The sequence below is a fragment of the Platalea leucorodia genome (assembly GCF_965183815.1).
Source record: "Platalea leucorodia genome assembly, chromosome: 5".
In the NCBI taxonomy this organism is placed as follows: Eukaryota; Metazoa; Chordata; class Aves; order Pelecaniformes; family Threskiornithidae; genus Platalea; species Platalea leucorodia.
In genome coordinates, this window is record NC_138827.1 from 63,805,340 (window position 1) to 63,819,015 (window position 13,676).

The 13,676-nt window shown below is 40.5% G+C and overlaps 1 protein-coding gene across 1 annotated transcript in view; it reads left to right on the top strand.

The window, feature by feature from the left end:
* Positions 1 to 13,676, top strand: part of ERBB4 (erb-b2 receptor tyrosine kinase 4) — a gene marked incomplete at both ends in the record, with an annotated part of 639,842 nt that overhangs the window by 607,209 nt on the left and 18,957 nt on the right. Inside the window, 5 exons of the mRNA XM_082312566.1 lie at positions 911 to 1,066; positions 3,829 to 3,904; positions 5,859 to 6,005; positions 7,947 to 8,044; positions 10,418 to 10,588. Of these exons, the coding sequence (XP_082168692.1) occupies positions 911 to 1,066; positions 3,829 to 3,904; positions 5,859 to 6,005; positions 7,947 to 8,044; positions 10,418 to 10,588 (648 nt within the window). The remainder of the gene's footprint in view (positions 1 to 910; positions 1,067 to 3,828; positions 3,905 to 5,858; positions 6,006 to 7,946; positions 8,045 to 10,417; positions 10,589 to 13,676) is intronic.

A 13,676-nucleotide genomic window follows, 5' to 3' on the forward strand; every position in this document is an offset into this window, starting at 1 on the left:
GTTAATGTCATAAATGCCTTTTAATGAAATTATAGGCTTGTAACCCTGCCTGACTATCCTTTGTGTGTCATATAATTAATAAGACCAAGCTTCGGTGTTCATCTCAGTGTCACAAAGCATCATGTAAACTTCTGTACTGATGGTAGATGGTTAGTCTCTCATCAGAGTAAGAATAAGGTTAAGGCGAGGCAGCTTGAGTGTATGTTACCTTATCTTTAAAGGCAGCTGGATGGGCTTGTTAACAAAAGTACTTCTAACAGAATATATACGCTGAAAAAAAAGGCCATTGACCTAGTGTCCTATTACAATACTACATGCAAAATTTTAAGGGAGTGAAAAGGCAAGTGTGTTGCAGCACTTGGAATAAAGAATTGTTTTCCTTCTAATCCACTGAGGGTATTGAAAATTTGTGTCCAACTGCAAAGCATTTGGAGATGGATAAGAAGCTTCATCTTGAATTGAAGACACTTGTCTGGAACATAGAAGAGCTGGGATTGTTTCCCAGTCTGGCCTAATTTCTGTGGGGCTCTGGCTAAGTGGATTAGTTTTTATGGTCTTCAGATTTCCTGTCTGAAAACTAAGGGCCATAATATTTCTTTTCGTCGTCTCACATTTCCAGATTTTGAACTTGCTGGACCAAAGGAGATATCTATGTGGTTTTTTGTTGGTTTTTTCCTTTGGCAGTTACCGTAGAATCTTACAGAATCATTCACACTGGAAGGAACCCAAGGTCGTCTAATCCCACCTCCTGCTCAAAGCAAGGGCAGTGTTGAACTTCTGCCCTCTAGGCCATTTTCTTATTGTGAATACTAATAAAGGAACCAGAAATTTTACATGTCACCAGTGAAAAGTAGTTCTAAAAAGTCGTGTAAGACTCATTAAGATTATTTTTCTGTTCTTCGTCCTTCAGGGAATGATGTACCTGGAAGAGAGGAGACTTGTCCACCGGGACTTGGCAGCCCGTAATGTCTTGGTGAAATCACCAAACCATGTGAAGATCACTGACTTCGGCTTGGCCAGACTTTTGGAAGGGGATGAGAAGGAGTATAATGCTGATGGAGGGAAGGTGAGTGCTATACATGTCTGGAAGTAAATATGTCACTGTGACAAACCTCCTGAAGTTACTCTTTAGGGCAGTGTATCCCTACAGAACTATTATCTTTGTAAGAAAGTCTGTCAGTGACTTAGAAAATTGTGTTCTGACAGCACACATAAAAACTGTTCATTTGTTGCTCAGTGGGCTTCTCCAGGTGCCGAAATATAATTGTCGGAACAGTTTTCACACTCAGACTTAGGTTTTATTCATATGCTCTATTTTATGTCTCGTTTTGAAGACTTCTGAAGTCAGTTCAATGAGTGACGAATGTTCTAGAGCATTTCTGCCAAGCCCCTTTCTCTGGTCAGTATGGACCTCAATAATTTGCAGTCCCATTTTCCCAGGCAAGTAAGTTTCCAGAAAACAAGAAGGAAGGCCACAGAACATGTTTGTATTTGTATCATATGAGAGTTTACATATGCTCAGCAAAGAGCCACCTCTTCTATCATATTGGAAGAGCCTGCGTATCCAAGTCTCCAATACCATGCTGAATGCCAGGCCACTAAAAAGCTAGCTTGATAATTTTGAAACCAGACATTCTCCTGTTTTACTTTTCAGCATACTGCACAACATGCATGTAGTGCCTCACCTCATTTCCAATGCCTTCAGATTAATGCATTATCAAATTCAGAAGGCTGTGAGGAAAGGCTGTATACATACTGCTGCCGGCTGCTCCCTAAACATCTTGAAATTCCACATTTCAACCTGTCACAAAATCCCAAGGGATTCTGCCTCTCCTGTCATTCCTTTTCCTGAATGTTCAGTTTGCTTTCTGTCTATTTGCTATCTGTGTTTTTCTGTGCTCGCTCATGCCCTTGTCTGGGACAAACAGCTGTTGCCAGTGTGTGCTTTTCTCCTGGATGGGCTGCTGCTTTATTTGTGTGGCTGCTGCCCTTGGCAGCTGTTGCATGGATTACGTCGACATTTCAGTCAATGAGGTGAAGAGCTTCAAAGGAGTCACCGGTGCTTTCCCATTTCCCCAGTAAAGAGACCTCCTGGCAGGGAAGATGGAGCTTTGGCAGTCTTCCCTAATTCCTTCAGTTCTCTAATCCCCTCTTCAGTAACCCCTCTGCCTCTTCCCTCCATCAGCCAGTGAATGACAGAAAATGAGCTGGTCCTTGCAAACCAGCTGTTCCCTGGCAGCTGTTAGATGGTGTCTTGGACTTGTGAGGCCAGTCACACTGCTGGGAGTTCTGGAGCAGGATTTACACATCAGGTGTGTCACTTCCCAGTTCCAGAGAAGTGTCCTGTGAAATCCAGAAGACATTTGCAGTTTAAAGTTATATTGAGAGCATGCTAAGACAGATCCAGACTGGATAAAAGGAAAAACTTTTTCACCATGAGGACAATCAATCGGTTGATCAGGTTGCCCAGGGAGGTGGTGCAGTTTCCATCCTTGGAGATTTTCAAGTCCAGACTCAATAAAGCCCTGAGTAACTTGGTCTGATCTCAAAGCTGAACCTGCTTTGAGCCTTAGGTTGGGCTAGCGACCTCTTGAGGTCCCTTCCAACCTGAGTTACGCCATGGTGAGCAATGCAGCTTTGCTACTTCAGCGGTTGTTCAAGCTTGGAACGACCCAGTCATATTTAATGGGAATGAAAGCAATACACTTCTGCAGAGTTTAGTGGAGGAGGATGAACTGTCTTTGCAAGTGCTAAGCCAACCTTTATTAAAGAGCGCTATTTTTGCCATAACTGTATAGGTTATGTTCATTAGTCAACTTCATGGAAGGTATTTTCATAAGGGTTTGAATGAAGACACATCCTCTGCTTTTACACCCACCATCTGTTCAGATTTTGCGCTCAGTTATGTATCTCTCTGGTTTATTCCAGTACATCTTCCATAGTTCCAACTTAGAGGTGACCCATACAAGTCCGTCCCAGGTAAAAATCTGGTTTTAATGTCTGTCCGTTAGAAATTAATGGACTACTAGACTGTGCCTCACAGGCCTAGCTCAGGAACAGGAAACACCGTGAATCTCATTTTAACACAAACGCAAGAGGGCAAACCTTTATGCCAAATGTAGGCTTGTGTTTGCCTAGACAGCCTTCTCTGTCAGAAGAGATGAGCTCCCCCCAAGGGTGATTCAGAGCCCAAGGCTAACTTGGGACTTTTGACTTGCTTTCAGGAGCAACTTTTCTCTCTGCAGTAATGATACAGAGAATTGGGAAGGCTAAGTTCCTAACAAATATTAGGAGTTAGAAGTTCAACACTGAAAATTCTCCCCATTGCCTGTTTACTCTGGTGATGATTATGTGGACTGTGAAGTATTATGGACACTGCATTATTAACTAGCCTCATTAGAGAGCAATCGAGATAGCAGTGTCTGGTTTTGCAAACCGTTGAGGCAAAAGAGCTTCTGTATTCCACTTTCTCTGCTGCACTTCAGATTTAGGGGGATTGGATGTCATTTTTGTGTTGGTCCCATCTTTACACAGGTATGATGAAGAAGTGAGTTGTTCCACTACATCTGAACCAGTAAAATTTGGGTGGTATGAGAAGTTCTGCAGATAACTGGTTCACATTTCTCACCTCCATATGTTTTAGGAGGCTCAGCCCCATTCTAGAGGGCAGGAACAACCATTTCCTCTGCTGGGTAGTGCTGCTTTTTTTTTTTTTAAGCTTGCAGTTGAAAATGGAAACAGAGAGGAAGCTGATGTCTACATACAGGATCTATCTGTATTGGTTTAATATTACATTTCTAAGGCTACATTTCTCTTGTCTTTCCCTAGATGCCAATTAAATGGATGGCTCTGGAATGCATACACTACAGGAAATTTACCCATCAGAGTGATGTTTGGAGCTATGGTAAATCTTCATGTGATTAGTTTAAAGATTTGTCTCTTGTAAAGCATTACACCAAGTTGTGTTACTACGTTAAACATATCCTTTTTTCCTAAAGGAGTTAATTCCAGTGGTTTTTGTTCTTCCCTTTTTTCTTTTTCTTGTCTTTTCATTTTTTAATATGTAACTCTAAACAGCAATTGTTACTTGTCTCCTACGTTACTTCCCTGCTCACTAAAATATATTATCATGATGTCCCTGCTGGGATGACTGCCGTAAGGTCTGGGCTGGTAGCAGTTTGGCTGATTATTATGACAGAACAAGGCCTCTTTCAGCTGAGCCACAGATTCATAAGAATACAGCTGCAGGTCATAATTTTCAGCAGTCCTTTGAAAATCTTAACTCTAAAAGCCATGAATGTCAAAAAACATTTTCAGGCTTATGGGACTTTCTGTACCTACAGTCAGATAAAAGGGAATTTGTCATAATACAGAGCAAATACAGCAAGAGAAAGAAGAGAAAGAGACGAGTTCTCCAAGCTAACTAAAACAAGCATCCATTTAATTTCGCAGACAACTTAGGAATTGGTTAGACAGGTCAGCTCGTGTGGGCCCCCCCCACACACACACCAAAAAAAAGTCGTATTTGAGAAATGAGATGTTCATTTACTATTGTTAATTCTGTTATTCAGACAAGCTATTGTGCCACATCTGCTGAGCTGTCTGCCTGTTTATCTAGTATAGCTATTACTAATAAAATCATGTTTACCTTTGTAAGTGGAATTTTTCAGCAGTATCTAGGGCTATGGACTCCTATTTGCATTTCTTGTTGCCATATCATTTTGAAACAAAAAGGTGTACGATTCTATTCATTACTCACTTTTACCTGTGGGTAGCAGCAAAAGACACTGTTTGCTGTGACTGGTTAGCTGCCCTCTTCTATTCAGCTGAGAAAAACATATGAAAGTTAAATCGATCATGTAAAGCTGCTCTTTCTCCTCAAATTCTGTATACCCCATATCACATAGGGAAAAATATGCCTCCGTTTATGAAATTCATTTTAAATGCAGGAAGCCCAGAATATCTATAATCAGAAAGGACAAGAGATGAGACCAAAAACAATTGGCAAGTTATAGTTATTGAACATCAGCAAAGAGGTGAATGAGGGTGAAATAAATATGTGTTTTATACCTATGGCAGGTTTGCCCATCACCTTTCACATTAGCATGACAGCTGGCAAAATATGGTTACTGATCTGGAGGCATGTTTAAAATTACCTTTGCAATAAAAATAAAAGTTAAACTGGTGTGAGAGCAGCAGTTTCAATATTTAAGATTTTGTTGGGGGATGAATTCTGTTACTTATGATATATGATCTTTATTTCCAGCTCTGATGCCAAAACAAATCCTATGGCTATTCAAAAAGAGAATCTTGGTTTTGAAGCACAGCACTATCATAACTCAAATCCATAAGGTGATTTAAGGAAAAAAATAATACAAGTGGCTGTGAATGACTTACAAGGCAAAGACAATGACATAATGTTACTCAGTGCTGTACCTTTGTGGCAAATTGATGCTCTAAGTTAGGGAACTAGGTTTTCCCCTTAAAATAATAGAGTACATCAGCCATTCATTTTCCCTCTTGATATGATAAAAGAGTGTGATGCATTCTTTTATTATTGCATCCATTTACTTTACCACCATTTATTTGTCTTAGACCTTTCTCTTGTGCCTCAGATCTATCATGCTGCTTACACCAATAAAACTGAGGGAAGTTGCTTTTGAAGATTAACACAAAGTGCTGTTTCACCATTTTCTGGAGCTTTTTAAATGGCAGACTAAACTTCAGTGTTTTTACAGACACTGGTAATGAAGAAGAGATTGCACTCCAGAACTGGGCCAGAATACTGCACTGTAAGAAATTGTGGAGGAATCTGAGTGATGTGACCTCAAATATTAACGCTCTTTTTTTCTGTCTAGGAGTTACTATCTGGGAGCTTATGACGTTTGGTGGGAAGCCGTACGATGGAATCCCAACTCGAGAGATCCCCGACCTCTTGGAGAAGGGAGAGCGATTGCCCCAACCTCCAATCTGCACTATTGATGTTTATATGGTGATGGTGAAGTGTAAGTAATTGCCGCTTTTAATATCCTTATGCTCAGTGCAAGAGGGACATTGTTTTAGAACATTTGCATCTATAGTTCTGACAGTGCTGTAATAGGGCAGGCTGCTTCAAAACAAAAGCTTCCTAAGATACTGTAAATTCCATTTAAATACTGCATGCACATTTTTTTGCAATTGCAAAAGATACGAATTTAGCTGTGAAGGGCTGAGTTAGCTCAGCTTCTTATTACTGTCAGATGGTATCTCGTATTCTTGCTGTGAAGTCAAAATTGTATGATTGTTATTGTAAACCCTTGTCATTTCCATGACAATCGATCTTGATGTTAAAAAAGATAGTATTAAACATAATTATGGTACATGGATACCCAGCCAGTGAAGGTTGCGAGGAGAAATGCTTGTTCCAAATATTGAGGAAAGAAAGCATGAATGTTTTATTGTTAGTAACAGGAATGATGATTGCAATAGTAATAATAAAAAGTAAAATTAAATTAATACAAGAAATGCTACAGAGAAGATAATTTTTTTATCATTCTTAGTCCAGTACAATAATTTATGAATGTTTTTACTTTAGCAAAAAAGGAAAACAGTCTGCTCATGGTTTCTTCCTACCCTTTTATCTCCAAGATACCCACACTACTGACAGTATCCTCCAAGGCTATGCTTCTAATTTAAAAAGAATTAGGAACATCTCTCTGGTGTTTCTGACTTAATTTAAGTGAGATTAACATACAGACATCTCATCCATCTTATATAGTCCTTTCCCTTTTGCTTTGTACACAAAAACACTGAAAGAAAGAAAATAAAACTAGAAGAGGTAAATAACGTATCTTCTGAAAACAGTTCTGCTGTGCATGCAGGTATGGAAATTGTCTGAAATACTGCAAAGGGTTCATGTTTGTTGAGTGCAAAAATGTTCCATCTGACAGGATTTCTAATGAGTTTGAGGTGAATCTCAGTGGACAAAAGGCAGTTCTAGTAGATGGGGTATTCTGGAAGATGAAAAGTTACAGCTAGATGTACAGACCTAGTCCTGTAATGTTTGTGTGGAATTCTTTATAAGCTATAGTAGCTTTGTTTTTCTTGTGTTGGTCGCTTCTTCAGTTAAACAGCACGAAGATAAGGACTGCTTCGTTTAGCCTCCCTGGCAAATGAGAACATGTTCTTGGGAAGCTGCTGATAGGATCTTCCATTAGAAAAAGCTGACGCTGAGATAAACTAGTTGTTGGTGGTGACTGCCTATACTAGTTGCTTGTTTTGCAGAAAGCATTAGTGGGGATTGAGAAGTGTTGTTCCTAATGTATGTTTCTTGGGCAGTGAAGGACAAAAGATTCACCCTTACTCAATTAAAATAGCATCTAATGCCTTGTGTGAGGTCTGTGTTGATGACGCAAACATGTGACTGCAGAATTACCTGAAAGGCAGATGCGAGGGCAGTCATACGGTGTATCTGTTGAACAGCTCTTTTTAATCTAAGTCACTGTGAAACAGTAGGTCAGTTAAAGTGAAATTGTATTTACTAGTAACTTTGTAATAAACCCACTAGACTCCGATGAGATCAGATTCATTATATTAGAGGTCAGACACACCTATAATAAAAGGCAGTCAGAGCTGACATCTAAATGGGCAAGATAGACACAGAACATTGCAAGGCATTGTTGCTGTCTCTGTTTTGGGGATGGGCAACAGGAGCTCAGAGCAAACGAAGAAGAAATCCATTCAGTGTGGAAGAATCTAGTCTTCTCTGGCCAAGACCAGATGTTTTCCATTTTAGATGCATCATAGAGTTCTAGCTTTCCATTCTTCTGGGCTCTTTATTGCAACTTTTCTTTAGGCCAGAGCTGTCAAGGACATCAAGGACTTCAAACTTGTGCATTTTTAAAAAATGAATGATTTTGTCCCTTGACAATTAACTGTTTTCTTTCATATCTTTCGTCTGTCCCCAGGCTGGATGATTGATGCTGACAGTCGGCCGAAATTCAAGGAGCTGGCTGCTGAATTCTCTAGAATGGCTCGAGACCCTCAGAGATACCTAGTAATTCAGGTAAGCAACTCTGCAATATCAGGGGAAAAAAAAATTCTCTCTGCCAAGCCTGACTGTTAAGGGGGTTACTTTGAATCTCTTTAAGTTCAAGGTGCTCTTGAACTTAAAGCAAACAGTGACCACAGTACTATACAAGAATGAAGTGGAATAGCCAGTGTCAGTACCTCAAAAATAATAATAAAATAATCTGGAGTTCACTTCCTAAGCTTGTATTTATGAGCACATATTCAAGATCTGGCTTTGCAAGCTGCTCAGTACTTTTCATTCTCTCATGAAACTGGGGACAAGATTTGTCTGTCAGTAGACAGTGGATCTACTTTAGACCAGGGACTTGCTTGGTTCTACAATTGCTTAGGCTGAATCTCAGGGGATTATCCTGAAGACACTCTTTCCCTGCACTGCTGAGATCATAAGAAAGTTTCTTTTCATAGCCTAAACATAAAGGTTTCTCAGAAGACAGGGAGTTGTGTCGCATTGGTACCTCTGATGCTAGAGAGGAGCTTCCCTCTGTGTCCTCCTTAGCCCGTGTAGGCTCTGTAGTGCTTCACAGTCCCTGCGACAGACCCACACCAGCATGATTTATCACATGAAACTACCCTGTGGCAGCAGGGCAAGAGCGGTATAGCCATATCTGATGACTACATCTAGCTGGAGCTGTGTACGCTATATAAATATATAAATTATTATATATTTATATATTATATATATAAAAATATATATATCTATATATATTTATATATAAATTATTGTATAAATAATATATAATTATTATATATATAACATATATAAACATATATGTTTATCACATACATGACTCAGGCCACAGAAAATGCATCCAACTGTTTGGTAAAGTCCTTAGATGGTTCCGGTGTGTGAGGAGTTCAAATGAAAATTAAAAAATAAAAAGAAGTAAGGTGATATTGAAACACCAGAGACCAAAGCATGGAATTAGTTTAATCCAGGTAATGATACTCTCATGCTATATCTCATGCTATATCTGCTCCACATCATGGAGTACAGGGCAGAGGTACATCCAGCTGGTCCTTAGCTTCACACTGATGTAAGAATTCCTAGCTGAAGAGCCTCCAGAAGCAGAGCTACTGCCACTTTATGTCTCCTGATTGCATTTGGGTCTCACCGTATGGTGTTTCATTTCACTGTGTAGACATGCTAGCCTACTTATGGTATATTATTGCACAGTGTGGATGTGTGCTGCTCTCCTTCAGCTGAGAAGTAAAATATATTCGAAAAGTAAAATACTAGTCAAGAGGATTTGTAGTGCTGAATGTGGAACTTCTCTTGCGGTATTTCCCACTGTGTTAAGTCGTAAGTTCAGCTGATACAAGTGATTCTGGAAAAAACAGTCTGATTAAATTACTTTGTTAGATAGGACATGTTTACCTATTCCAAATACCTCTTCCCTCCCTTTCTCTCCTCTGCCCTTCCTTCCCCTGTTGTATCGTCTGGTGGGTATTTTATCCTGTGAGGCTTCTTCTCCAATGATCCTTGCAGACAATTCTGGCCATGTGCTTCTTGAAGAGAAATCAGGGTAACTCCATTGCACTGGTATCTCTGCCATTGTGACTCCCCATTCCCCCCCCAGATGCAATCAAGAATGACAAGCTTGCTGTTGAGCTTTTAAACCGGTCTGTATGCACCCTATAGCACAGCCTGCTGGATTCCACATGTGGCATAGTAATTCTTGCAGAGTGGGAGGCCGTTCTTTAGCCATGCAGTTAAGTTTAGCATCATTTCTATGGGCTGCCTTTTGCGATGTTCTGTGGCACCAAAGCAAAGTGCAGCCCTGATTTGCCTCTCCAGCTTGTAGATGCTATTCCAATAAAAATACATATCATTGTTGTTGCTGTCGTTCCCTGATTTGATTTTTATTGTTTTCAGCTCTGTTACATTCTACAGAACTTTCCATATGGATGAGAGGGAAATTTAGCCTCTAAGTCCCTAAAAATGCAAATGAAAATAAAGCAAACACCCAGACACAGCAGTTTCCATGTTATTTTTCCTCTCCCTGTGAGCCTAAACAGCTGAGATATTTCACACAATATATCAGGCCTTGACAGAACTTGGTCAGAAACTGAGCTTGTATGGGAAAAAGAGAGAAGAAAGAATAAAAGCTCGATCACAAGAATGCCAAAAAATGACTTTGCTTGATTTATGCAGTTATTCTCTTTCTGTCATCATATTCCCAGTAAAAAAATCAAAACAAATTATGTGGATGCGGTGCTTTAGAACAAACAAAGCAGCACGCGTGGTCCCTGCAGCCTGGCTGCTAGGGCATGAAGAAGGCTGAAGTTCCCTGTTTGGGAAATTAATCCATCTTTTGACCATTTTCCTCTCTCAATACAACCTATTTAGGGAGATGATCGTATGAAGCTCCCAAGCCCAAATGACAGCAAGTTCTTCCAAAACCTTCTCGATGAGGAAGACCTGGAAGATATGATGGATGCTGAAGAGTATCTTGTTCCTCAAGCCTTCAACATCCCTCCTCCCATCTACACCTCCAGAACAAGAATTGATTCCAACAGGGTAAGAGCAAATACTGGTTATTATAAAAGCACAGGTGGAGATTTAAGTACACTAATCAAACACAGGCCAAAGTTGCCTTGGGAATTACAAGCTCTCATTGTAAGGAGAGTGACTATAAAAATGTTGTCACTGGGTTCCCCGTTCATTGTTCCTCAGTGGATTCTAAATTAATAGCTCAGCCTTGAGTGAATAAAGGCTTGACTTGAACTGCCTGTCCTGAAAACACAGCTGAGGCTTGTGAAGTCAAGCAGTATTGTTTCTTAGTTGCGTACCATCATAGCCAGGAAGTGCATAGCTCTGATTCTCCCATCCCTGCAATCCTGTTGTCTTGACAGGGTTGGCACTGATGCAACTGAGGGCAGCTGGAATACATAGATAATGCTGCTTTTTTGTCTGGAGCCAGATTTCAGACCCAGACCCTTTTCCTGTTTGTATGTGATACTTTCATGGTCCTCCTTCACAAGCATGTATTTTTGCTGAGCACGTCACAGATTTTAGCATGTAACAAGCGATAGGACAAGAGGAAATGGCCTCAAGTTCCACCAGGGCAGGTTTAGGTTGGATATTAGGAAAAACTTCTTCACTGAAAGGGTAGTCAGGCACTGGAACAGGCTGCCCAGGGAAGTGGTCCCCATCCCTGGAGGTATTTAAAAGACTTGTAGATGTGGTGCTTAAGGACATGGTTTAGTAGTGGGCTTGGCAGTGCTAGGTTAACGGTTGGACTTGATCTTAAAGGTCTTTTCCAACCTAAACGATTCTATGATTCTATGTTGATCTTTGTAACATCCCTGTCAGGGAAGGAAATATTCATTTTACAGGGGGAGCTGAGGCACAGAGAGTGTTCAGGTGGAATTCAGCTCACATAACTCTAACCATCAAAAGGACAGGGGTATAATCTAAACTCTTCATCTAGACTTCATTTTGTGTCATTGGAGAAGAGCGGGTACATCCAGTAGGTGATTATTGCGGCTTGCCTTGGACAATTAGAGTGGGATAAGTTACTTTCTGGAGGTGTCTTTCTCTGTTCACTGACTACTGACAGCTTCAGAGAAGTCTCAGACCTGATGCATGAGCTCTGGTGTGTTGGATCCTGTCCTAAATGCCTCAGCCTCAGTGCCACAGGAGCCCTGCTGCAGATGGGGACCTGAGTTCAGGTTTCCCAAATTCCTTTTCACTCCTGAGCTCCCTGCCCACAGCTCTGACCTCTGCCTGTTCCTGTGCTTGGCTCCATCCTTTTAACAGTTTAGGTGCCACCCCTTCTCACAAAACTAAGAGATGGTGAAATGCATTACTAGTGTGAGAACGTTTGCACAAGCATCAGATATATTTAGTAATTAAGGATTTGTTTGTTCGTTTGTTTGTTTTCTCTCCATGGTCCTTTTAGTGGAAAGTCACATTTTAAATACTAAGTGGAGTCTCATTGAAGTGTTGGTGTTTATTCCTCATGCTTTAGAAACCTTTTGGACATCTGTCCTTAGCCGCAGTAGTTCCAAATTCATACCCTGGTCTAAACTGATTACACCATGTGAGGCAGGGAAGAGGTAAGCGAAGGAGCTAAGAGTGTATAAACAAGGTGCTCTGACCATACACTGCATGAAGTTCTTCTGCCTCTCCTGAGTAAAGCAGTACTTTTCTGGAATAAGGAAGACAAAATCTGATCGTAAATAATATCCAGTCAATTCATAAGGAAATTGCTACTGTTTTTAAAGGCAAGGAGACTAGAGAGGTCTTTGGAAGAGGCTGGGTTGTAGTCCCACTGGCAAAGCTAGATTCACATAGCATTTCTCCTGCATCACTGAAAGGCAGTGAAAGGGGGGGTGATGCATGATTTAGCAATAAGCAAGAAACTTCCTCTTTATGGCAACAAGAGTTAATTTTTAGTGTTGATGCTGATCTGAAATAAGTCAGTTTTACTCCTAGCTGTCTCTGGAGAGGTTCTGTTTCCTTTACTGCCAACTTCTGAGAAAAGAAGGAAATGACAATAGTTACCTTTGAAAGGTGCTCACTGTCACAGGGATGTAAATCACTGTAGCTTAGTTTTACACAGTGGGGTGCTACCATTTACACCAACGTAGGGTTGAGAGAACAGAGTCAGACCCATAAGGTTTGCTGTATTCATCTCCCATATTTGCTGGAAACACTGAGGCACATTTAAAGGAGAAAGGATTAGTAGGAAAATGTACTTGCCTTTTCAACAATTCCTTTTGCCCTCTGTCTTTAGTGCCAGCTGAGCAGAGGAGTCCACTGGAGTTCTGAGAATTAATTCCAACAAAAATCCTAGAGTAAATATTCTGGAAGAGTTATTTAAAAAGTGCTGTTTGGGCAGCCAACATGCTCACTGGGATATTCACAGAAAGCAAACACAGGCATTTATTATTATTATTATTAAATGACAATTCAAGTAACTTTCTCACAGCCTTTGCCCATCTTTAAACCACACTGTTGCAGCTGCTTGCACACGTCATCCCCTTGAAGTCACTAGAGCTGCAGAAAGAGACCCCATGCCTTTATTTTTTGCCACACAGAGGCTCCATCGCATTCTTGATGTGAAATCTCCTCTCCGCAGCTCACAATTTCCCATCTTGGTTTGAGACTGTGATTTTGTGCCACTGAAGTCAGTGGGAGCTTTGCTTTGCAATTCAATTTAATGACAGTAGCAAGACTGTATACTTCTTTCAGTAACTCCTACTGCTGGGAATTTTTCTCTGGCATCATACAACAATCTAATACTTAAACAAATCTGTAATTACCCTTTGTCAAAATTTTTCAGATTCTGAGTCAAGTTTTCTGACCCAGGAAACCTCGGAGAAGGCAGCGGGGGGACAGAAAGCTTGCACCCAGCTCTGTATTTTTGCACCCTTTCCATCTTTATAGTGTTTTTCTTTATTGTAGGAGCCTCTTTATGGAGGGGTCATTTTTAAGGCCAAAAGAAGAGATGAGCAAAGAAGTTGCCATTGGGCAACCAGCTGATTTATAATAGCACTTGCTCGTATCATTGGAGACTGACTCCTGTCCCATAACAGGATTATCGGTAGAATTTTGATGCTTGTCCAGTGTCTCAGATTAGCTTCAATCTCAGCTTTGCTAA